The 25,943-nt window shown below is 44.6% G+C and overlaps 1 protein-coding gene across 2 annotated transcripts; it reads right to left on the bottom strand.

The window, feature by feature from the left end:
- Positions 1-867: 867 nt before the first annotated feature.
- On the bottom strand, positions 868-25,420 carry eri1 (exoribonuclease 1). Of its 2 annotated transcripts, none has more exons than XM_070880242.1 (7): positions 25,178-25,420; positions 20,749-20,927; positions 19,587-19,806; positions 18,652-18,735; positions 11,359-11,468; positions 9,741-9,855; positions 868-2,572 (listed from the first exon to the last, which is right to left on the bottom strand). In XM_070880242.1, exons 1-7 carry the CDS (start codon positions 25,256-25,258, stop codon positions 2,330-2,332), a joined length of 1,032 nt encoding a protein of 343 aa, XP_070736343.1. In that variant the 5' UTR covers positions 25,259-25,420; the 3' UTR covers positions 868-2,329. The 2 variants fall into 2 exon arrangements, with proteins under 2 accessions (XP_070736343.1, XP_070736350.1); XM_070880249.1 differs by lacking the exon at positions 25,178-25,420 and adding an exon at positions 22,907-23,768.
- Positions 25,421-25,943: the final 523 nt, after the last annotated feature.

Raw genomic sequence — 25,943 nt, 5'->3', positions numbered from 1 at the left:
TGGAAAATGTGAGGTTATGCACTGTGGCAAAAAAAAAATCAAGAGCAAGTTATTATTTAAATGGAGAAAAATTGCAAAGTGCTGCAGTATAGTGGGACCTGGGGGTCCTGGTACATGAAACACAAAAGGATAGTATGCAGGTACAGCAAATGATCAGGAAGGCCAATGGAATCTTGGCCTTTATTGCAAAGGGGATGGAGTATAAAAGCAGGGAAGTCTTGCTACAGATATACAGGGTATTGGTGAGGCCACACCTGGAATACTGCACACAGTTTTGGTTACCATATTTAAGAAAGGATATACTTGCTTTGGAGGCAGTTCAGAGAAGGTTCACTAGGTTGATTCCGGAGATGAGGGGGTTGATCTATGAGGAAAGATTGAGTAGGATGGGCCTCTACTCATTGGAATTCAGAAGAATGAGAGGTGATCTTATCGAAACGTATAAGATTATGAGGGGGCTTGACAAGGTGGATGCAGAGAGGATGTTTCCACTGATGGGGGAGACTAGAACTAGAGGGCATGATCTTAGAATAATGGGCCAACCATTTAAAATTGAGATTAGGAGGAATTTCTTCTCTGTGGGTTATAAATCTGTGGAATTCGCTGCCAGAGAGCTGTGGAAACTGGGTCATTGAATAAATTTAAAGAGATAAACAGTTTCTTAGCCGATAAGGGAATAAGGGGTTGTGGGGAGCAGTCAGGGAAGTGGACCCAAGTCCATTATCGTATTAGCCATGATCGTATTAAATGGTGGAGCAAGCTCGAGGGGCTGTATGGCCTACTCCTGCTCCTATTTCTTATGTTCTTATCAATATGAAAAGTGTTCACCAGAGACCAAAGTAAAGTACACGCAGTGAGTTAAAAAAGTGTTGTTTTAAAAATGAGCCTTTAATTAACAAAACCAAACAAAGGCACTGAACAGGTGTAACAAGTTCTAATCTAGTCAAACTTTCACATAGAGAAATGAGTCAACATTAAAAGGGTAAAGTCTGCACTCCCAGCAGGGAGCCATGCTTAGAGAGTGTGAGGATTGGAGAAACAGTGCTACAGTGTTGTTGTGCCCCTTATCTCTGACCCTGCTCCCTTTGTGTGCGGTTCTCTGAGAATGAGGAATAGCTGAATTTACCTTTATAGATAATGCAGCTAATGCAGGCACAAGTGCAGTGATTCGCATTTGTAGCACGGTACAGACTCTCTTCTGTGAGCTTCTGCTCTCAGACACAATAACTGAAGGAAAGGAAAACTCGAAAAACGTGTCAACCTACACTGTTCTTGTGCAAGTGTGGAGTGGCTTTGTCACAGGAAATTTGCTCGCTTTTTCCGTTAAAGGAAATCTATAAAAGTTAGGTAAAATATTAAAATGTGGCAAAGGATATGTGAAGGAAAAATAAATATTTTTTAGTGTGAGTAATAAAATACTTAAACTAATATCTAAAGCATCTTTAGTCTGAATCGCTCCAACATTTGCTGTATTAAGGTGCCAGTCAGGTGTACATGTTCAAATAATTGGCATAAAATTATATCAAAGATTTTAAGATATCATTTATACCAGAAGCATTCAATTTGTAGCAAACAAAATGTATTACAGGCATGGGAGAGAAGGGAGCACGTTTGATAAAGAGATGATTACCACATTGAGGCTTTCTGTCCCATTAAATTGATCAAATCCCACAAGGTTTGGCTGTATATTATTTTTGTAAATTGGCACAGCAGAGAAAATCGGGCCACAACTATGCTGGGCTCACCTTCCCAAAGCGAGACAAACAAAAATACCCCTGTTCAAGATAAAGCTAAATACTGCGTAAAGCTGGTACCTGACTTCCTTTAGGTTATAGAGACTTCTATAAGCTAAATCATAAGGAGGCATGAGTCAAACTGTTCATTAAGGAACACAAAGTGTTTTTCTTTAAAGAAATCACAAACATTTGATTGAAGGTCCCAGTTTCACATTATTTCCAACAACTCCAGAGATGCAAAAAGGCAAAGCTGGGCTACTCTAAAACAATGCTTTTGTAGGTTTAAAAAAAAACACAAATGTGTGGTTCAAAAGGATTAAGCTGAATTTGGTCAATTCTCACCTCCCCCACCTTCCAGTATTTTACACTGTGCAGTGAACATCATAGCACAAGTTGGAAGATAATAGGCAATCTTATGGCTCAGAATTGAAAAATACAGCACAAAATCCTGCTGGTGCTCTTGAACAAGACAATTTCTTTAAAAAAAACAACGAAGTCCTTTGCAGCTGCCAGCAAATAGTCAGAATACTGTGCTCCCTCAAACCAACTGGGGCTCATTGGAGTCCAGTTCGCCCCCAGGATTCTGTTGCTGCCTAGATTTTCTGCCATGGTGAATAGGGAGGAGGAGCACTCTCCAGCGGGGAATTATTGGGCACGTTCATCAGCTGCCCTGCATGCAGCCGCTCGTTGACTCGCAGCTCGTATCCATCCTGGAGCATCCGTATAGCAATCCGAGCGATATTCCGGGAATCATCCAACCCAGAGTGAGGTCGGCCTTCGTACTTCATTCCAAGCTTTTCCAGCATGGAAGTGAGCTTGGTCTGAGTCCTGGGAACCTGTGGGCAGATGATCACAGCCTCCGTCAAAACCAGGACAAGTGAAACGGACAAAAACAAATTTGTACAAAATGAAGCCCGGACCAGGGTCACTCAAAATTGGCCAAGTGCCTGTACGGGGAAATTATGCAGTTACGGTCAAGTAAAATTGTCTTTTTGGAATCAAACCAAATTCTTGAAAAATGTAACCCGCAAGAACGAGTCGTGTAGCAACAATCAGCGCAACTCAGTGTAATGTGACAGGAGCACTATTGCAAAAACAGCACTGAGGTATGTTAAAGTCTGTGATTGCAAAATATGAAGTTTGTTTGCTGGAAGCTTGTGCAATGCTTCACGGCTAGTTGCTAGATTTCAACAAACATTGCGGCGACAGCATCAACCTTACTATTAAGGCATTTTCAATATGTTTCAACTATATAGATTACCTGTAATAAAACATCTTGCTGGTAATAAATGACCCACAATAATATGAGACTGACAGTTTCAGAGCACCACTCCTGCCAACATGATCAGCCGATATGCTTTCTCACCACTTCTTTCATAGCTGTGGGTGTGTGAGAGTGTGGGAAGTGGAGAGAAAGCCACTGGACCCACACACTGAACCTCAGGAAACATTTATTGGCCTTGGCGGGGGTACAGCGCAGAATCACCAGAATAATACAAGCACTTTAAAGTGATCTAACAAAGGTTTTTAAAACGATAACGGGATTCTACAAGGTAGATACAGATAAACTATTTCCTCTGGTGGGGGAAAGAGAGAACAAGGGGGCACAATCTTAAAATTAGAGCTCGAGGTCAATCACAAGTGAAATCAGGAAGCACTATTTTCACAGAGGGTAGTGAAAATCTGAAATTGCCATCTCCAAAGCCAGAAGGGAATGGTAGCATAGTGGTTATGTTACTGGACTAAAAATCCAGAGGCCTAGACTAATGATCTGGAGACATGAGTTCTCAAATCCCACTACAGCAGCTGGGAAATTTTAATTCAGTTAATTAAATAAATGTGGAATAAAAAAAACTAGCATCGTAAAAACCCATCTGGTTCACAAAAGTCCTTTAAGGAAGGAAATCTGACTCCAGACCCACAGCAATGTAGTTAACTCTTAAATGGCCAAGCAAAGCCACTCAATTTTAACAAACTGCTGCAAAGAACGATAAGAAAAAATAACTGGACGGACCACCCGGCATTGATCTAGGCACCAGCTTCGGACACGTAAATGGCACACCAAGCCCAGTCAACCCTCAAAAGTCCTCCACACTAACATCTGGGGGCTTGGGCCAAAATTGGGAGAGTTGTCCGACAGACAAGTTATGCTCACAGAATCATACCTTTCAGCCATGAAAGTCCCAGACACTCATCTCCATCATCAACTCTGGGTATGTCCGCCAGAAGTGGCGGTATGGGAGGGAGGGTGTGACTTCAATGACCATCACCAAGAGTGGCTCGCAGCACCACTGCTGACCGAGTCCTGAAGGACATAGCTACCAGACTGAGTCTGCAGCAGGTGGCGAGAACAGCAACATGAGAGAAAAACATACTTGACTTCATCCTCACCAATTTACCGGTCACAGATGCATCTGACCATGACAGTATTGGCAGCAGTAACCACTGCACAATGCTAGTGGAGCTGAGTCCCGTCTTCACACTGAGGATACCCTCCATCGTGTTGTGTGGCACTACCACTGTGCTAAATGGGATAGATTTAGAATAATAGTAGCTCAAAACTGGGCATTCATGAGACGTTGTGGGCTATCAGCAGCAGCAGAATTGTAATCCACAACAATCTGTATCATGGCCTGGCACATCCCTCACTCTACCATTACCATCAAGCCAGAGGACCAACCCCGGTTCAATGAGAAGCGCAGAAAAGCATGCCAGGTGTACCTAAAAATGAGGTGCCATCCTGGGGAAGCTGCAACACAGGACTTCTGCTTGCTAAACAGCAGAAGCAGCATGCTATAGTCAGAGCTAAGCGATCCCACAATCAACAGATCAGATCAAAACTCTGCAGTCCTGCCACAGCCAGTCGTGAATGGTGAACAATTAAACAGGAGGAGGCGGCTCCATGACTATCCCCATCCTCAATGATGGCGGAGCCAGAAGTGCTGAGTGGATGATCCATATCAGCCTCCTGCTGAGGTTCCCACCATCACAGAAGTCAGTCTTCAGCCAATTCGATTCACTCCAAATGATATCAAGAAACGGCTGAGCACATTGTACAGAGCAAAGGCTATGGGCCCTGACAACATCCCGGCTGTGGTGCTGAAGACTTGTGCTCCAGAACTAGCCGCGCCTCTAGCAAAGCTGTTCCAGTACAGCTACAACACTGGCATCTACCCAACAATACCCAGGTGTGTCCAGTCCACAAAAAGGACAAATCTAATCCGGCCAATTAACATCGCATCAGTCTACTCTCAATCAGCAGCAAAGTGATGGAAGGTGTTGTCGACACTGCTATCAGCAGCACTTACTCACCAACAACCTTCTCACCGATGGTCAGTTTGGGTTTCCTCTAGCACCACTCAGCTCCAGACCTCATTATAGCTTTGGTCCAAACATGGACAAAAGAGCTGAATTCCAGAGGTGAGGTGAGAGTGACTGCCCTTGACATCAAGGCAGCATTTGAGTATGGCATCAAGGAGCCCTAGTCAAATTGAAGTCTATGGGAATCAGGGAGAAAACTCTACACTGGCCGGAGTCATACCTAGCCCAAAGGAAGATGGTTGTGGTTGTTGGAAGTCAATCATCTCAGCCCCAGGACATTGCTGCAGAAGTTCCTTAGGGCAATGTCCTAGACCCAACCATCTTCAGCTGCTTCATCATTTTACGATTAATTGGACAAGAATGGAACCAGGCGAATGCAGTCCCACCCACTGGACGATGGTGGAGAGGCATTGGAGGAGGATGGAGTGGTCAACTGTGTCAAAGGCTGCAGACAGGTCAAGAAGTACGAGGAGGGATAGTTGACATTTGTCACAGTCACAAAGGACATCATTTGTGACTTTGAGGAGAGCTGTTTCGGTACTGTGGCAGGGGCGAAAACATGGGAGTTCCGGGAAAGATGGGCATGGATTTTGGAGGTGACAACACGTTCAAGAACTTGAAAGGAAAGGAAGGTTGGAGATGGGATGGTAGCTTGCAAGCACAGTGGGGTCAAGGGTTGTTTTTTTGTAGAGGGGTGATGACGGTAGATTTGAAGCAGAGGAGGACAGTACCTGAGCAGAGCGAACCATTAACAATGTCAACTAACTTGGGAGCCAGAAAAGGAAGTTGGATGGTCAGCAGTTTAGTGGGAATAGGGTCAAGGGAGCAGAAAATGGGTCTCATGGACAGGATGAGCGTGGAGAGGTCAAGAGGGGAGACTGGAAAGAAACTGGAGAAAGATATGAGCTGAGGGCTCGGGCAGGGGAGAACCTCAAAGGAAGTTTGGCCCGGTGGGCTAGGGGAAGGAAGGGAAGTGGCAGCTGATCGGATGCTCTCAATCTTATAAGAACATAAGAATTAGGAACAGGAGTAGGCCATCTAGCCCCTCCAGCCTGCTCTGCCACTCAACAAGATCATGGCTGATCTGGCCGTGGACTCAGCTCCACTTACCCGCCCGCTCCCCATAACCCTTAATTTCCTTATTGGTTAAAAATCTATCTATCTGTGATTTGAATACATTCAATGAGCTAGCCTCAACTGCTTCCTTGGGCAGAGAATTTCACAGATTCACAACCCTCTGGGAGAAGAAATTCCTTCTCAACTCGGTTTTAAATTGGCTCCCCCGTATTTTGAGGCTGTGCCCCCTAGTTCTAGTCTACCCGACCAGTGGAAACAACCTCGCTGCCTCTATCTTGTCTATCCCTTTCATTATTTTAAATGTTTCTATAAAATTACCCCTCATCCTTCTGAACTCCAACGAGTAAAGACCCAGTCTACTCAATCTATCATCATAAGATAACTCCCTTATCTCCGGAATCAGCCTAGTTCTTGGAGCCAAAGAAGTCCATGAGCTCCTCGCACTTCTTGTTGGAGGAACGTGTGGTGGAGACAGGCAGGGGCGAGGGGTTCAAGAAGATGGTTAGCAGCAGAGAATAGTAGCCAGGGGTTATCTTTGCATTCCAGAATGATCCTGGAATAGTGAGCAGTTTTGGCAGATAAGAGTAGGATCTGATAATGATTTATGTGGTCCAGCCAGATCTGGCGATGAATGGCTAAACCAGTTGTCCACCATATCCGTTCAAGTCTGTGTTCCTTGGACTTGATGAAGAGAAGATGAGGGCCATATCAGGGGGAACAGCCAGGGTGAGAGAGAGAGAGAGAGAGAGAGAGTAATGGTTTTAATGGGGACTAGGGCATCAAAGGTGGTGGTGAGGGTGTGGTTAAGCAGATCGTTGGCTGCAGAAATGTCATGGTGAATGGAGGGCTGAAGGCTGGACCAGTTGGGATTTCCTGAGTACAGTTGTAAGAGAGTTTGGAGAGGTTTTTTTCCAGGGGCGGACACAGAAGTAGGGTTGGATGGGGAAAGGGGGATATGGGTGGAGAGCGATTCAAGGAAGTGGTCAGAGACAATTTGCAATTGACACGGTTGAAATAGCGAGGCCACGAGAGATGGCAAGGCCAAGGAGGTGGCCATGAATATGGGTTGGGGTGTTCGCATGGAGGGAGAGATTAAAGGAGGTTAGGACGGTAGTGATCTCAGAGGAGGGAGAGCATGATGAATTGAGATGGCGGTTGAAATCACCGAGGATGAGAAGTCGCTCAGCTGAGGGAGGAAAGCTGAAGATATCTCAGTGGTAACATTTTTATCATACTTAGGTGGGTGGTAGAGAATGAGAATTTAAAATGGGAGATGAGAGGGGTGGAACATGGTGAGATGCTCAAAGGAGGAGAAAGTGCTGGAGGAGTAGGGGGACAGACAAAAGTGTGATTTAATTTTTTTTTAAAAAGGGATGCGGATGCTGGGTCAATTGAAATATTCAAGACTGAGATTGTTGGGTAATGGTATCAGAACATGGATCAAAGGCTGCTAAATGGAGTGGAGGTACAGATCAGCCCTGATCTGACTGACTGGCGGAACAGGCTCGAGGGACTGAATGGTTCACTCCTGTTCCAACAGACCCGAGACAGCTGGATAACAATGGCCCTTCCAGCTACACAGGTGAGCATTATAAGCAGTAAACCCAACAGGACTGATCTCAGCAAAACTACAAACTTTAAAATCAATACGGAGCCTTCATGTTTAAAGATCCTCCTGTGTTTTTGAGGGTGGGGAGTGGCCCAGCAATGAGCAGCGCACTGTAATTTAGGTTTCACTGTAGTTTCTCAACAACCAGCCCTTTCCACGTACTGCAGAATTACATTGATCAAACTATTTCTTCATCTTTCTTAGAATATTAAAAAGTATTAAAAAAAGGCCAGAACAGGTACCAATTACATAAGTTAAAATAATTCACTGTTGTATTTGTAAATGCAGCTTAAATATAAAGTAACTGGTCAAGGTTAGCCCTATTGTGTCCACACCGGCTCATTAGACCCATCACTGTCGACCACATTTATCATTGCTGTCGAAGCGCAGGTCCACACTTTCCCAGATCCACACCCTACATTCCATCAATCCAGTCAGGGTTCAATGGCATTTCAGCACAGAACTGGAAATGTAAACAATCCCTGGGAAAGCCAGCCAGCAGAAAACTTGTTTGATATGCGACAATTTTCTCTACAATAGGCAAGCAGCCAGCCGAGGCTGCACGGTACGGCTGGTGTTGTATTGGAGGGAAAGAGAAAGAGCAGAGCTAGGTAGCCTGTATACACATGTTCTTTGTCTTCAGGTGCCAATCAGCCGTCTGAGTCTTCAAAAGGGCCGGAAGTGCGCCACTCACCATATTGGTAAAGAATAAAAAGATCTGTCCTTAAAGGAACCTCTGCAGGCCGCAACCAACAAGGTAAGTTTTAAAAAAATATATACTTACCTGAATGTGGAGCCGTCAAGAGCAGGAGTGCTCCTCCCGTAGATCGCTGCCTCTTCCCCCCCCCTCCCCACTGATGGGCACCGATCCCCACGATCATCGCCACTCCCTTCACCTTGATGGCCACCACTACCCCCCTACTCCACACTTACCGGAGGACCCTATCTTCCACCATGTTTCACCTGTGAGTTGCCTGTTACTCTCGCCAGCTTCATGTAAATGAGGCCCGAGGCCCAATATCGGGGGCACCTCATGCCTTGTTATTCAGACACATGGATTGGTCTTTGCACAGCCTCACATGCCCAAACCTGGGCATGCCGAATTTCTAAGTTAGTTAGTGTCTTTAGATTGGACCATTACAGTTTACAGAGCATCCTGGTTTATGGAAACTTACTGATGGTCTCCAGCAAAAACTGCAGCATAAATACGCACCAGCACAATGCCCCGCGCAACACACCTGAATAAGCAGTGATTCGGGTCAATGATTGCATGGCTCAGATTCAACATCATTCCCAATACCGAGTACAAAGACCCTATTGTACTTTGTTTATTGGACTCTCGGCAATTCTCTTCCAATACATACATCCTTCCAATTTGCTTTAAGTGCTCATCATTTAATGATAAAAGTGCCATGTTCAAAAAGTGTAAATCACATCGTGAGATCTCCTTTGTGGTCATCTCATAATTGATCTCATTCCATCCAAATTTATTACTCCAAAGTTTTGTTTTCCAATAACTAGTTCTGACAACATGCTTTAAATTAGTGACATTGGATTAGTTCAGTAACAGTATCCATTTTCTGGATACCCAAATAACATACAGCAGGAGTGCCCAAGTGTTTAGTGGTCTCACATGTGTGCTCTACCATGGAACATCAAGTTTAAATCCCTGTTCCTGTTAACTTGCAAATCTATCCAGTTGCTAATATCAACAAATCTCAGGGTTCTGATTTAGGATTTATCTACCAATGAAATAATAAGAACAGCCTTTTCCAAACCTCCAAGCCCACAAATTTCAAAGGGGACAAACTAGCAAGTAGGAAATACAAGCGTAAATAGGACTGAGCTTTTTGGGGTTCAAGGGCTGGAACGTCAGGGCTTGGGGGCCACATGTAGTCCATGGGTTACATTTTGCACACGTCTGATGTACAATATAATGAAAATTTGGACTCTATTTTTCCACTGCACTGTAACACCAGGCAAAGCAAATCACAAACCTTGTAGAAGTTGCCATAACTTTTTCGGATGTTAATCCATTTCTTTGCAAACCGTGGATATTCGATGCTGCTAAGGTGGCACTGAACATTCAGGAACTTACACATGTCCCAGGAGCTAAAATTGGGAGGGGGGGGCGGGGGAAGGGGGAAGGAGTTCATATATTGAATTAGTCACAGCCACACAGAAAGAAAGGCAGAACACAAGTGCTTCACATTGAGCAGATGCAAGACAGAAGATGCAACTTTAAAACTACGTATATCTAAATGGATTTCTGAAATTCAATTATGAATTTAAGATCCCTTTGAAAGGTAGGATGTCACCACCACAATTCTGGATATCGGACCAGCATAATTGTTCTGATGAAGGCTCCATATTCAAAAAGTCATAAGTTGTCTTTACCCTTTACAGATGCTGACGGGAATTGTACGCCATTAATTGTGCATTATTAAAATCCATGATAGTGTATTTATTCAATATTGAAAAAGATGTGATTCTGGTCAAGTTTTTATAATATCAAAGGTCTATTTGGTGCCCGTTGGAGGTTAATTTGTACACGTAGTACAGGAACAGTATACACAAGGTATACTGTCCCTGTTTGTAGAGGACACTAAGCTGGGTGGCAGTGTGAGCTGTGAGGAGGATGCCAAGAGGCTGCAGGGTGACTTGGACAGGTTAGATGAGTGGGTAAATACATGGCAGATGCAGTATAATGTAGATAAATGTGAAGTTATCCACTTTGGTGGTAAAAACACGAAGGCAGATTATCTGAATGGTGACAGATTAGTAAAAGGGGAGGTGCAACAAGACCTGGGTGTCATGGTACATCAGTCATTGAAAGTTGCCATACAGGTACAGCAGGCGGCAAATGGCATGTTGGCCTTCATAGCGAGAGAATTTGAGTATAGGAGCAGGGAGGTCTTACTACAGTTGTATAGGGCTTTGGTGAGGCCACACCTTGAATATTATGTACAGTTTTGGTCTCCTAATCTGGCAAAGGACATTCTTGCTATTGAGGGAGTGCAGCGAAGGTTCACCAGACTGATTCCCGGGATGACAGGACTGACATATGAAGAAAGACGGGATTGACTAGGCTTATATTCAATGGAATTTAGAAGAATAAGAGGGGATCTCATAGAAACATATAAAATTCTGACGGGACTGGACAGGTTAGATGCAGGAAGAATGTTCCCGATGTTGGGGAAGTCCAGAACCAGGGGTCACAATCTAAGGATAAGGAGTAAGCCATTTAGGACCGAGATGAGGAGAAACTTCTTCACTCAGAGAATTGTGAACCTGTGGAATTCTCTACCACAGAAAGTTGTTGAGGCCAATTTGTTAGATATATTCAAAAGGGAGTTAGATGTGGCCCTTATGGCTAAAGGGATCAAGGGGTATGGAGAGAAAGCAGGAATGGGGTACTGAAGTGCATGATCAGCCATGATTGTATTGTATATTAGCTGGCACTGCTAGGTGAAGTTTCTTTTTTTTTTTAAAAAGCACAATTTCTATGCCATGCAAAAATTACAAGGTAGACAAGCTCATCTAATCTTGCATTCCTCACATTTATCTTCCATGATGAAAATCAGCACGACTGTTTTACAAGGGTGTACTACGTACCCGTCAGTTAGCACTGCATATCTGCACTTGGTTCCTAGTTCCTTCTCTCTCATCCAGTCAACTGCTCGTTGAAGAACATCTGGGAAACTCCCTGCCTTATCAACCATATCCTAGAATAAACATAACAAGCACACTTAAGAGGGTTTAAAGAATGACCATCACCTACTAAACACAAACTTGTCACTTCAGTCTCCGCAACTCCCATTATTTCTTTAGTCTCTCATATATATGTTTAGTTAATGCTAGCAGATCTCCCATGGTACTGATCATGTTAAGTCAGAGGAAACACTGTTTTCTAACAATTGGAAGTGTGGGGGTGGGGGAATCAACAAAGTGTGACAGGGCAAGTACGACACCTACAAAAGTGCACGCTACATGCAATATTCAATCTATATTAATATTCAATCTATCCTGCTATGCACAGGAATTCAAGACCAAGTACAGTTTTCAGGTGATTTGGGGTCAGAGGATGCGTGGGATTGTTGGTTTTATTCATTCATGGGATGTGGATGTCACCCTAATTGGGATGGGAAGGTTGTGGTGACTTGCTCGGCCATTAAAGAGGGCAGTTAAGACACAACATTGCTGTGGGTCTGGAGTCACATATAGGTCAGACCGGTTAAGGACGGCAAATTTCCTTCCCTAAAGGACATTAGTGAACCAGATGGGTTTTTACAACAATCCGGTAGTTTCATGGACAGAGCGTATACACACAAGACAAAATTAAAAACTCAATATCTGAATACACGCAGCATTCGTAACAAGATAGATGAGTTGACGGCACAAGTAGAAATAAATGGGTATGATCTGATTGCCATTACAGAGACATGGTTGCAAGGTGACCAAGAATGGAAACTGAATAATATTTGGTATTTGCTATTTCGTAAGGATAGGCAGAAAGGAAAAGGAGGTGGGGTAGCTCTGTAAATAAGGGATGAGATCTGTGCAGTAGGGAGAAATGATATTGGCTCAGAAAATCAAGATATAGAATCAGTTTGGGTGGAGATAAGAAATAATAAGGGTAGGAAGTTACTGGTGGAAGTGGTCTCTACAGGCCCCCAAACAGTTACCACACTGTAGGACAGTGTATAATTCAAGAAATAATAGAGGCTTGTAAGAAAGGTATGGCAATAATCATGGGTGATTCTAATCTTCATATTGATTGTCAAATCAAATTGGAAAAGATAGCCTGGAGGAAGAGTTCATAGAGTGTATGCGGGATGGTTTCTTGGACCAATACGCTGTAGAACCAACCAGAGAGCAGACTATTTTAGATCTGGTAATGTGTAACGAGTCTGGATTAATTAATGATCTTGTAGTGAAGGATCCTCTGGGGAAGAGTGATCATAGCATGGTAGAATTTCAAATTCAGTTTGAGGGTGACAAAGCTAGTTCTCAAACTAATGTCCTGAACTTAAAGGTAATTACAAAGGTATGAAGGCAGAATTGGGTAAAGTTCACTGGGAAAATATATTAAAGGGCAAGACTGTAGAAAAGCAGTGGCAAACATTTAAGGAGAAAATTCATAACTCTCAACAAAGATATATTCCAGGGAGAAAGAAAGATTCTAAGAGAAGGATGGCACATCTGTGGCTAACTAAGGAAGTAAAGGATGGTATTAAATTGAAAATGATGGAATACAATGTTGCAAATAATAGTGCAAGGCCAGAGGATTGGGAAATTTTTAGAAACCAGCAAAAACGACCAAAAAAATGATAGAGAGAAGATAGCTTATGAGATGAAACTAGCAAGAAATATAAAAAAGAAACAGTAAGAGCTTCTACAGGTATATAAAAAGGAAGCGAGTAGCTAAAATAAACGCTGGTCCCTTAGAGGATGAGACTGGGGAATTAATAATGGGAAACAGGGAAATGACAGAGACTTTGAACAAATATTTTGTGTCGGTCTTCACAGTAGAAGACACGAAGAGCATCCCAATAATTGATAATCAAGGGGTTATTGGGGGGGATAGGGACTTAAAACAATCACTATCATTAGAGAAAAAGTACTAGACAAATTAATGGGACGAAAGGTGGACAATCCCCTGGACCTGATGGCCTCCATCCTATGGTCTTAAAAGAGGTGGCTGCAGAGATAGCGGATGCATTGGTTGTTATCTACCACAATTCCCTGGATTCTGGAGAAGTCCCAGCGGACTGCAAAATCGCTATTTAAAAAAGGAGACAGAAACAGAAAACAGGAAACTATAGACCAGTTAGCCTAACATCTATTGGGAAAATGCTGGAGTCCATTATTAAGGAAGTAGTAGCAGGACATTTAGAAAATCATAATACAGTCAAGCATGGTTTTATGAAGGGGAAATCATGTTTGATAAATTTTCTGGAGTTCTTTGATATAACGAGCAGGGTGGATAAAAGGAAACCAGTAGATGTTGTGTATTAGGATTTCTAGAAAGCATTCGATAAGGTACCACCTAAAAGGTTACTGCATGAGATAAGAGCTCACGAGGTTGGAAGTAAAATGTAAAATATAACTATTTGTACTGCACTTTTTTTTTTAAACTATCTGTTAGGCCCACCCCAACCCCATGCCCATACTGCACTTTTTTGAGACATGCGACAAGCCCAGCTTCTGTCAAGCTCCGCCCCCACCCCCACCCCACCCCGGTCCGAATCATTCCATTCTCGTGCTGCCGAGAAGCAGGACCTGAGGCCCAGGCTCACTCGCCCCCGGTGGGGTGAGATGGGAAAGAGGGAGAGGGGCGAGAGAGGGAGGGAGAGAGAGAGAGAGAGAGAGAGAGAGAGAGAGAGAGAGAGAGAGAGAGAGAGAGAGAGAGAGAGAGAGAGAGAGAGAGAGAGGGGGGAGGCAAGGAGCAGCCGGGGGGGGGGGGGGGGGGGTGTGAGGGAGAGGCCGGTAGGGAGAAAGGGAGGGGGGTGGGGGGGGAAAAAGAAAGAGACAGGGTGAGTGGGTGTAATCATTGGTGGGCGGTAGAGACACAGGTGGGGGGCGGGGGGGGGGGGGGGGGAAATCGAAGGGGAGAGAGGGAACTCAAGGAAGACGAATCACGTTCTTACAACCCCTACAAGGCACATCGTTGGAGTGGATGATATCCAGAAGTCACGACACTGTCACTATTCACTTCATACCCAATAAACCTGTTAACAATCAATGCACAATGGATGCCCCATTTATGGTGGGGCTGGGGCAAGGGTGCACTTGTGCTGGGGTAAGGCACTTCGGCTGGGGGAGGCATGCACTTGGACTGTGGTTTAAGAAGGGAGAAAGGGATAGGTTGAGTAATTACAGGCCTGTCAACCTAACCTCAGTGGTGGGAAAATTATTGGAAAAAATCCTGAAGGACAGGATAAATTTACATTTAAAAAGGCAAGGATTAATTAGGGACACTCAGCATGGATTTGTTAAGATCGTGTTTGACTAACCTGATTGAATTTTTTGAGGCAGTAACCAGGAGGATCGATGAGGGTAGTGCATACAATGTAGTGTATATGGACTTTAGCAAAGCTTTTGATGAGGTCCCACATGGTAGTCTGGTCACTAAGGTTAAAGCCCATGGGATCCAGGGAGTTAGATATGACCCTTATGGCCAAAGGGATCAAGGGGTATGGAGAGAAAGCAGGAAAGGGGTACTGAGGGAATGATCAGCCATGATCTTATTGAATGGCGGTGTAGGCTCGAAGGGCCAAATGGCCTACTCCTGAACCTATTTTCTATGTTTCTATGTTTCTAGTCCAAAATTAGCTTAGAGGTAGGAAGCAAAGAGTAATGGTTGATGAATGTTTTTGTGACTGGAAGGATGTTTCCAGTGGGGTTCTGCAGGGCTCAGTACTGGTCCCTTGCTTTTGTGATATACATCAATGATCTAGATTTGAATATAGGGGGTATGATTAAAAAGTTTGCAAACGACACTAAAATTGGCTGTGTGGTTGATGAAGAGGAAAGTCATGGACTGCAGGAGGATATCAATCTACTGGTCAGGTGGGCAGAACAGTGGCAAATAGAATTTAATTCGGAAAAATGTAAGGTAATGCACTTGGGGAGGGCTAATAAGGAAAGGGTATATACATTAAATGGTAGGCCACTTAATAGTGTAGATGAACAAAGGGACCTTGGAGTGTTTGTCCACAGATCCCTGAAAGTAGCAGGCCAGGTGGATAAGGTGGTTAAGAAGGCAAACGGAATGCTTGCCTTTATTGGCTGAGGCATAGAATATAAGAGCTGGGAGGTTATGCTTAAATTGTATAATACACTGGTCAGGCCACAGCTGGAATACTGTGTGCAGTTCTGGTCGCTGTATTATAGGACAGACGTGATTGCACTAGAGAGGATGCAGAGGAGATTTACGAGAATGCTGCCTGGAATGGAGAATCTTAGCTTGGAGGACAGATTGGATAGGCTGGGTTTGTTCTCCTTGGAACAGAGGTGGCTGAGGGGAGACCTCATTGAGGTGTATAACATTTTGAGGGGCCTGGATATAGTGGATAACAAGAGCCTATTTCCCTCGGTGGAGGGGCATAGTTTTAAGGTGGTTGGTGGATGGCTGAGAGAGGATTTGAGGGGAAGCTTCTTCACGCAGAGGGTTGTGGGGATCTGGAACTCACTGCCTGGTAGAGGCAGAAACCCTCACCACATTTAAAAGGTGCTTGGATGGCCACTTGAAGTTTCGTAACCTGCAGGGGTACGGACCTAGAGCTGATAAGTGAGATTAGACTGGATAACCTCTTGTTGGCTGGTGCAGATACGATGGCAAGTACTTCAGGGAATCTAATACGGCCAGAGTGGTTTCCTGGACTAGTTTCAATTGCCTGGATGGGTCAGAGAGGAATTTTCCCAGATTTTTTCCCCTAATTGGCTTGGGTTTTTATCTGTTTTTTTGCCTCTCCCAGGAGATCATATGGCTCCGGGTAGGGTGGAGTGTAAAATGTTGTGATACATGGGGTATCGCAGTTGTGTGGGGTGGACTGGTTGGGCTAGGTGCTCTTTACCTATCCGCCATTCTTCATAGGTTTATATGTAACCTTCAGAGCTGCTGATCGAGGGCCGTGTGGCTCTTTGTCGGCCGGCGCGGACACGATGGGCCGAAATGACCTCCTTCTGCGCTGGAAATTTCTATGTTTCCATGTTACTAAAGCACTTCAGCTGGTGGAGGGATGCACTTGGACTGGGGTAAGGCACTGTGGTTGCGGGAGACATGCACTTGGACTGGGGTAAAGCATTTTGGCTGGCCCTTGCTGCCTTCTGGGGAGCTTTGTCTTCTGTCGCTTCAGTAAGTCAAAGTGGATCGAGTTACAATTTGCAAAGTCAGTGAGACCTTGGGATGGGCGGTTCCATTTCAGTGATACTTCAGGTGTGGCTTATCCGCCCAGGGGACCAATCTTAGACAAAGAGTGGAGCAAGGTGGCCATTTTGGCAGTACAAATAAGCATGTCCTAATATATTTGCATAGATAGAGGATTAGCTAACAAAAAACAGAGAGTGAGGATAAATGGGTCATTTTCAGGTTGGCAAACAGTGATTAGCGGGATGCCACTGGAATCAGAGCTGGGGCCTCAACTATTTACAATTTATATTAATGACTTGAATGAAGGGACCGAATGTAATGTAGCCAAATTTGCTGATGATACAAAGATAGGTGGGAAAGCAAGTTGTGAGGAGGACGCAAAGAATTGACAAAGGGATATAGACAGGCTAAATGAGTAGGCAAAAATTTAGAAGATGGAGTATAATGTGGGAAATGTGAGGTTATTCACTTTGATAGGAAAAATAAAGAAGCAAATTATTATTTAAATGGGGAGAGATTACAAAATGTGTGGTACAAAGGGATCCAGGGGTCCTTGTACATGAAACACAAAAAGTTAGCATGCAGGTACAGCAAGTAATTAGGATGGCAAATGGAATTTTGTCTTTATTGCAAGGAGATGGAGTATAAAAGTAGGGAAGTCCTACTGCAACTGTACAGGGTATTGGTAAGACCACACCTGGAGTACTGCGTACAGTTTTCGCCTCCTTATTTAAAGAAGGATATACTTGCACTGGAGGCGGTTAAGAGAAGATTCATGAGGTTGATTCCGGAGATGAAGGGTTGTCATAGGAAGAAAGGTTGAGCAGGTTGGGCCTATGCTCATTGGAGTTTAGAAGACTTAAAGGTGATCTTATTGAAACATATAAGATTTTGAGCGGGCTTGACAAGGTAGATGCAGAGAGGATGTTTCCCTTCATGGGGGAATCTAGAACTAGGGGGCATAGTTTCAGAATAAGGGGTCGCACATTTAAAACGGAAAGGAGGAGGAAATTCTTCTCTCAGAGAGTCGCAAATCTTTGGAATTCTCTATCTCAGAGAAGGATGGGTCATTGAATGTATTTAAAGTGGAGATAGACAGATTTTTGAAAGATAAAGGAACGGGCAGGGAAGTGGAGTTGAGGCCAGGATCCTATTTCTTTTGTTCTTATGACATTTTTATTCCAGATTTATTAATTATTTAAATTCCCCAGCTGCCATGGGATTTGAACTCTTGTCTCCGGATCATTAGTCCAGGCCTCTGGATTACTAGTCCCGTCACATAACCACTTTGCTGCCGTACCCTCTAATTGAACCAGGACATGCAGTCATATTTAAGGAGGAAAACCTAGAGCAATTTGAAAAGCATAAAAGACAGCTGCTTGGAGCATAGCAATTCGTATGCTGAGAAGTTGAGAGACACCAATCCAAGTGCCAGCATTTTGTGCGAAGAGTGTAAATACATCACATGTTTACATAGGCAATTTCTATTATAAATGTGAACATAGGAATGTATAATGAGGAAAAAATTACACAAGTGTGACAGAAACTCGATAACTGGAAGTAAGATTTAGTAGACAGGAAGTAGATGTAGATGTAAGGCTTTTTTAATAAAACATAACCCAATTTTGTTAATCTACCAATGTACAATACAAGAATTTTGCCAACGCTCAACAAGGAGAAGTACGCTGCTCAATATCCTAGTCTCAACCTTATAAACTATTACTTAAGTTTGTGTTCCAGCAAGCGTATGTTTTAATTTAATATACTATGCTGAAATTAAAAGTAATTATTGTAGACTACACAATAGCAATTTAAAAGCCGTGGTTTTCATTCTGTTTAATTACTGCAGTTTCAAATCTCAACTGGCTACTCTCACAAAGCCACTATTCATCAATAAACACAATGTCCATTAGATTTTCTGACACACAGGGAAAAATGTTGAAGCGAAAATCTCACTCAGGATATTTTAAAAAAATCACAATTTCAAATCATACCAGAGCAAATTAAAACTACACTTAAATGACTAGGATTACCTGCGTAATGCCTGTGAGTTTGGTACAAAATTCTGTAAGCTTGGGCTTCAGTTCTGGTTTGACATATTCCTGGAATGTATCCTCCTTGAAAACAGCAAAGGAAGTTATTTTTCATCAGTACTTTTCCCAGTTCTGTGGCCCTGGGAATTCTTTCCTCCCACAGCCTGACCGTTAAAAAAAAATTTTTGTATTTATATAGTAACTTTCGCATCAAGATGTGCCAAAGCGCTTCACAGCTGCCGAGTTATTTTTTGTTGTGACGTAGGCAAACACAGTAGCTAATTTGTGCACAGCAAAAATCTCTCAAACAAATGAGAAGAATGATGAGAAACAAGAGGGAATCATCTTACAATTAGAGCTGGGCCATTTAGGTGTGAAATCAGGGAACACCTTTTCACATAAATGGCAGTGGAAATCTGGAACTCGCTCCCCAAAAGACTGTGGCTACAGCTTTCGATGAAGCAGTTAACTCTGCAGCAATTTGGCTCCATTTTCTACACTGATTAAAAAAGATTTCACTGGCAAACTGTCATGAAGCAGACCTAGCTGGAAAGCAGCTGCACTTTTAGTAAACTAAACATGGTATTAGCCAAGCACACCTTATAGAAAAGTAGTATTTTGCATAGGAAACCGCCAGGGAAAATAAAATGATCTTTCAGCAAGATCTCAATGTCTTTAAACAGATTAAGTGTCACCTTTGACTTGTTTGGTAACACTCTTGCCTCTTTAGGTCAGAAGATTGATAGTTCAAGCCCGCTCTCCAGTACTGAGTGTTGCATCAGAGGTACCATCTTTCATTTGTGGAATCTTGCTGCCACATTTTCCTACATAACAGTGACTGCATTTCACTGGAAATGGGCCACGTTAGTTTGTGATAAGATGCGAATACTTTACTTAATTTTCACGCAAGGTGTATAAAGCACACAGTTACTCACAATTTCCAGCGTGCGACTATTCACGAGGGCAATGGGGAATTCTATAATTTCGTGCAAGTATTCCGGTGGGTTGTTCTCTTCACATGTTGCTTCAAAGTCAATGACACAGATGTAATCGTAGTACGTGTCTGAACACTCTGGCTTGATTAGCGACGTTTGAGTCAATTTTTGCTTCTTATAGTAATTTTTTAATCGCTTTCTCAGAACATCCTTCACTCCCCTAAAGCACGTCAGCGAGAGTGAGGCAGATAGAGAGAGAACGTGGGCGAAAGACAGAGCAAAAGTGATTAAGAAACACACAAAGTGAGAGGTAAACACAGAAAGCGAGTGAGACAAGAGGCAGTGAGAGAGGGACAGACGGAAAAAGTGAAAGATTGACAAGCACAAGGAAAAAAACAACACAGAATTAAAGACAAAATACATACATTTAACTAATAATGTGCAACATCTATTCACACCTATACATTGCATCAGTATCAATTTAAGTATTTTTCCTTGTACGTCATTTTCTCCAGAACAATTACTATAATTCTGGCTATTTGCACAAGTATTTAATATGCATAACTCAACCAAAATCTGTATACTATCGGCAAGTAGGAGGAATTTTAGTAGGAGGAATATTAAATTAATGGGAACGAGATTAAACAATACATGAGCTCCCACCCCAAGGCTCTGTGACACACAGGAACAAAATACATGGACACCCTTAGATTATGGGCTATAATTTTCTACAAATAAAATTTACTAGCTAAAAATCTTAAGCCAATCCTAGATACATCAAACTGGACTGAAAAGGAGGCGAAGGAAGCTTATAGGAGCCACAGTTTACTGTTAGTAATTTCCTGTTGTAGAAACAAGCAAGTAAAATCCGTGCAGGGATTTAGTCTGGGCATAACAGCAAATGTTCACTTGCTTAGTTTCAAAAGCACCAATTTTGGATTTCAGGCCACGCCACCCCCACCAACAGATTAACTTGCAATAACAACTTGCAATTATATGGCACTTTAATGCAGAAAAACTTCCCTTTAACATAGTAGAATTTTAATAACTTCACAGGAGCACGATTCTAATGAGAGCAAGCTGTAATAGTTCCCTCCAGGGCTTCACTCGCTTGTGTTTTATTTCTCCCTTCATTCATCATGGACCAGAATGCAATGTCTACCTGGTTTCCAGATGGAGCTCTGCTAGTTTTGTGCGGAGCTCATCACGACTCATCCTATTGATATGACCATTTGTGACAGCAATTTCTTTGTAGACTGGGTCACTGAAGTCTTTAACGTAAGCAGCAGGAGCAGCTTTCATCGGCTGCTCTTGTCCATCAAGTCTGCTGCGCTGCTTCACCTGAAATAAAGGCAAACGGACTTCAGAGCACAGTGACAGGTGCCAACAGCTTACACTATGTGGCAGGTGCAGTACAGACTTCAGGCCAGCTTCATTCAAACACACAGACAGCTTATACAGCAAATAATAGCCCAAACTGCACAGTACCTGTAAATCATGATACCAATTACACAAGCATTACTTAGAAATAGGAATGAAAAGGCCAGTAAGAGATGGTTGCAAAATGACCTTTTTTCCCCCCACCAGGCAGTTGCTGCTGCCAGTGTGGCAGAGGGTGAGCAATAAAATTAACACTTCCACATTCCCACTGCTTTCACACAAGTGGGGGAGTGAGAGAGAGAGGTGAGCGAGGGGCTGGGGGGGGTGGGGGGTCGAGCAAACGTCGAGAGTGACGAGAGGCGGGGAGTGAGCGCGGGGGGCAAGCGCGCGAGAGAGGGTCGATGGGGAGAGGCGAGAGAGAGAGAGAGAGAGAGAGCGAGAGAGAGAGCGCGGTTCTGCCTGTTACATTGTTGGGCCAGATCACTTCTTGCAGCCAGGAATAATAATAATAATGCCTTTTATCAATATTTCAATGTTAAATATTTCTGTTTAAAACAGCAATGCAAATTAAATTATGGTTCATTGAAACTTATATTCATAAAAGGGGCATTAATGATGAGGCTCCGACTTCAGTGACACATTACATTAATATAAATAGTATTACCAATGATCAAAAATAAGATGCTGTATTATATTTCACCTGTAGAGATCCTAAAGATACATAGGATTTCCCCCGACTTACCTGAAGTTGTTACAGGACACCAACAGCTCAGAATGTCTAGTGGTAGAATAATGAATTGCTACCGCACCAGCTGTCACTTGAACCAGACAGAGATACACACAAGGGATTCGACCAACATCTGTCACCCAATTTCATTCAAAAAGGAGTTAGATGAAGTCCTTACTACTAGGGGGATCAAGGGGTATGGCGAGAAAGCAGGAATGGGGTACTGAAGTTGCATGTTCAGCTATGAACTCATTGAATGGCGGTGCAGGCTCGAAGGGCCGAATGGCCTACTCCTGCACCTAGTTTCTATGTTTCTATGCCCTGACCAAGCCACTCAAAATAGTAGCCAGCTTCAGAATTGACAGACATCCAACATGTTTGGGGATCCAGCCATCTGAGTGCGTCATTAAGCCAAAAAACAATTACACACTACTTCAGGTCACCAATGACCGAGCAAATCACAAATAACCATACTTTGTATATCTCCTTTAGTGTAAGAGGTTTTGTAATTAGTGTAAATAAGATTGAATGACTTAGTATCAGTGAAAATGAATCCTTCCGAGAAGATGATTTGTAAATACGAGCACCATTGTCTTCACGCTGTGAAACACACTTTCAGGAAATTATGTACTGAACAGAAATGTTTAATTTTGCAGCGGTCATCTGTTTTTATGTAATATCTGTGTTTAGAGAGGTCAATCCAGGTAATAGACTGATCGTGTCTATGCCACGACATTGCAAAACTTTACAACATATTCACTGGTTCAAGAAAATTAAGTGACATGGCTTCAGGTATACAACTCAATGGGCAAGTTTCATCAATTCTAAGGCCTGGCCACTTATCTTGAAACAAGAAATAGCAGGTAACTTACAATTGTGAAAGAAACTTAATTCAGCACCTTCCCTTTTGTTTTTTCCTATCCACCAGCCCATCCGTCCATCTGTCCACCTCCTCCTCCACCCCTGTACTTGCTTAAAGCCTGGTTCATCTCTGTTCTGATGAAAGGTCATCGACCTGAAACCTTATGTTTTTCTCTCCACAGATGTTACCTGACCTGCTGAGTATTTCCAGCATTTTCTGTTTTAATTCAGCACCTGCTCAGTGAGCCAAGTTATGTATTACACATTTAAAATCATAGTACACCACACTTTAAATGCTGTTTACACTGACAGGAAAAGTAAAAAGGTTGAAATATCTTCGCAATGTACTAACCTAGCTACCGGAGTTCCCCTCTGCCACTTTAAAAACTGTGGACACATCATGATTGGACAATGTCAGTTGTGGCTCAATGATAGCACTCTTGTCTCTACATCAGAAGGCTGAAGTCCCAATTAAGTACCTTTGAAGTGCCACTGTTGTAATGTAGCAAACACAGCAGCCAATTTACGCATAGCAATGTCCCGCAAACAGCAATGAGATAAATGACTAGATAGTCTGTTTTAGGTGTTGGTTGAGGGATAAACGTTGGCCAGGACACCGGGAGAACTCCACTGCTCTTTTTCGAATAGTGATGTGGGATGTTTTGTGTCCACCAGAGAAGTCTCTGTTTAATGTTTCATCCGAAAGGCAGCAGCTCCAACAGTGCAGTGCTGAGGGAGTGCTGCCTGGATTATGTGGACCACTTTCCATACCTTGGGAGCCTTCTGTCAGCGAGGACAGGCATCGATGATGAAATCCAACACTGCCTTCAGTCTGCCAGTGCAGCCTTCGGTCACCTGAGGAAAAGAGGGTTTGAAGACCAAGACCTCAAACCCGGCACCAAGTTCATGGTCGACGGAGCAGTAGTGATACCTGCCCTCCTATATACTTCACAGACATGGACAATGTACAGTAGACACCTCACAGCACTGGAGAAGTACCAACAATGCCTCCACAAAGTCTCTGCAAATCCATTGGCAGAATAGGCGTACCAACATCAGCATTCTCTCTCAGGTCAACAACTGCAGCATCGAGACATTGATCATGTTCAACCAGCTCCAATGGACGGGCTACATTGTCCGCATGCTTGATACAAGACTCCCGAAGCAAGCAGTCTACTCCGAGCTCCGCCATGCTTGTCCCAGGAGAGCAGAGAAAACGCTTCAAAGACACCCTCAAAGCCTCCTTGAAAAAATGCAATATCCCCATCGACTCTTGGGAATCCCTGGCCCAAGACCACTTAAAAGTGGAGGAGGTGCATCCGAGAAGGCGGCGAACACTTCGAGTCTCTTCGTCGGGAACACGCAGAAGCCAAGTACAAACAGCGGAATGATTGTACGTCAAACCAAGCACCCCATCCATCCATCCCTTCAACCACCACCTGCCCCACCTGTGACAGTCTGTAAATGCCACATTAGACTCATCAGTCATCTTAGAATTCATATTAGTGGGAAACAAATCATCCGCGACTCCGAGGGACTGCCTAAGAAGATACGCTGGTGTCTCTAGAGTGGAATTGTATTATAATTTACAGAAGGGGGGGTGGTCTCCACATTTAAAGGGGAGGGGGGAATGTCTCCACATTTAAAAGGGGGAATGTCTCCACATTTAAAGGGGAGGGGGGGAATGTCTCCACATTTAAAGGGGAGGTGGGGGAATGTCTCCACATTTAAAGGGGAGGGGGGGGAATGTCTCCACATTTAAAGGGGAGGGGGGGAATGTCTCCACATTTAAAGGGGAGGGGGGGGAATGTCTCCACATTTAAAGGGGGGGAATGTCTCCACATTTAAAGGGAAGGGGGGGGAATGTCTCCACATTTAAAGGGGAGGGGGGGAATGTCTCCACATTTAAAGGGGAGGGGGGGAATGTCTCCACATTTAAAGGGGAGGGGGGGGAATGTCTCCACATTTAAAGGGGAGGAGGGGGGAATGTCTCCACATTTAAAGGGGAGGGGGGGAATGTCTCCACATTTAAAGGGGAGGGGGGGGAATGTCTCCACATTTAAAGGGGAGGGGGGGAATGTCTCCACATTTAAAGGGGAGGGGGGGGGAATGTCTCCACATTTAAAGGGGAGGAGGGGGGAATGTCTCCACATTTAAAGGGGAGGGGGGGGGAATGTCTCCACATTTAAAGGGGAGGGGGGGAATGCCTCCACATTTAAAGGGGAGGGGGGGGAATGTCTCCACATTTAAAGGGGAGGGGGGGGAATGTCTCCACATTTAAAGGGGAGGGGGGGAATGTCTCCACATTTAAAGGGGAGGGGGGGAAATGTCTCCACATTTAAAGGGGAGGGGGGGAATGTCTCCACATTTAAAGGGGAGGGGGGGAAATGTCTCCACATTTAAAGGGGAGGGGGGGGGGAATGTCTCCACATTTAAAGGGGAGGGGGGAAATGTCTCCACATTTAAAGGGGAGGGGGGGGAAATGTCTCCACATTTAAAGGTGGAGGGCTTGTTATAAGCGGTGTCCTGGTCGCGGACTATTGCCTTCGCTTCCTCTGCCCGGGCCCAGATCTGAGGCGAGCCGCAGAGCCTAAGCCCGGATTGAGTGACGCCACTGCCTCACCTGATCCTGCAACGGGCCCGAGCGTGGCCCCAGACCGCTCTCGGCGGCCCGCGGAACATTCTCCTTCTGTTCCTCCTCCATCTACACTCGAACGGCCGCGCAAGGCACGCTCGTCACTTCCGCTCCTCCACAACAACAAACGCCGGTCCGCGGGAAAGGTCCTCTGACCTCACTTCCGTTCCGCGCCCGCGGCCTTCGGCACAGGAGTTCGGCTTCTGCGCAGTGAGAACTTTCACAGCGGGGCGCAGTCAGGAGAGAGCGACATTCCTGGACACTCACCCCGCACACCACCTCCACTCCACCACTCGCCCCCCCGCCAAACCACCACGCCCCCCCACCGCTCCACTCCCCCGCACCCCACACCACCACCTCCCCCCCCACACACCCCACCACTCCCCCCCGCACCCCACACTACCACTTCCCCCCCACACACCACCACTCCCCCGCACCACCACTTCCCACACACCAGCACCCCGCACCACACTTCCCCACACTACCACTTCCCCCCGCACCCCACACTACCACTTCCCCCCGCACCCCACACTACCACTTCCCCCCGCACCACCACTTCCCCCGCACCCCCACACTACCACTTCCCCACACACCACCACTCCCCGCACCACCACTTCCCCCCACACTACCACTTCCCCCCCGCACCCCACACTACCACTTCCCCCCGCACCCCCCACACTACCACTTCCCCCCACACCCACCCCCCCACCTTCCCCCCACACCACCTTCCCCCCCACACTTCCCCCACTCCCCC

Source organism: Pristiophorus japonicus, chromosome 1 (genome assembly GCF_044704955.1).
Source record: "Pristiophorus japonicus isolate sPriJap1 chromosome 1, sPriJap1.hap1, whole genome shotgun sequence".
NCBI lineage: Eukaryota > Metazoa > Chordata > Chondrichthyes > Pristiophoridae > Pristiophorus > Pristiophorus japonicus.
This window is presented reverse-complemented; position numbering and strand designations above follow the sequence as displayed.

Coding starts and splice junctions, on each gene's coding strand:
- eri1 (XM_070880242.1), bottom strand. CDS start 25,258: ATGGAGGAGGAACAGAAGGAGAATGTTCCGCGGGCCGCCGAGAGCGGT. Junction 11,469..18,651: donor AACTCACAGGCATTACGCAG/GTAATCCTAGTC, acceptor TGTTTATTCTAG/GATATGGTTGATAAGGCAGG. Junction 9,856..11,358: donor TATGCAGTGCTAACTGACGG/GTACGTAGTACA, acceptor TCCCAATTTTAG/CTCCTGGGACATGTGTAAGT.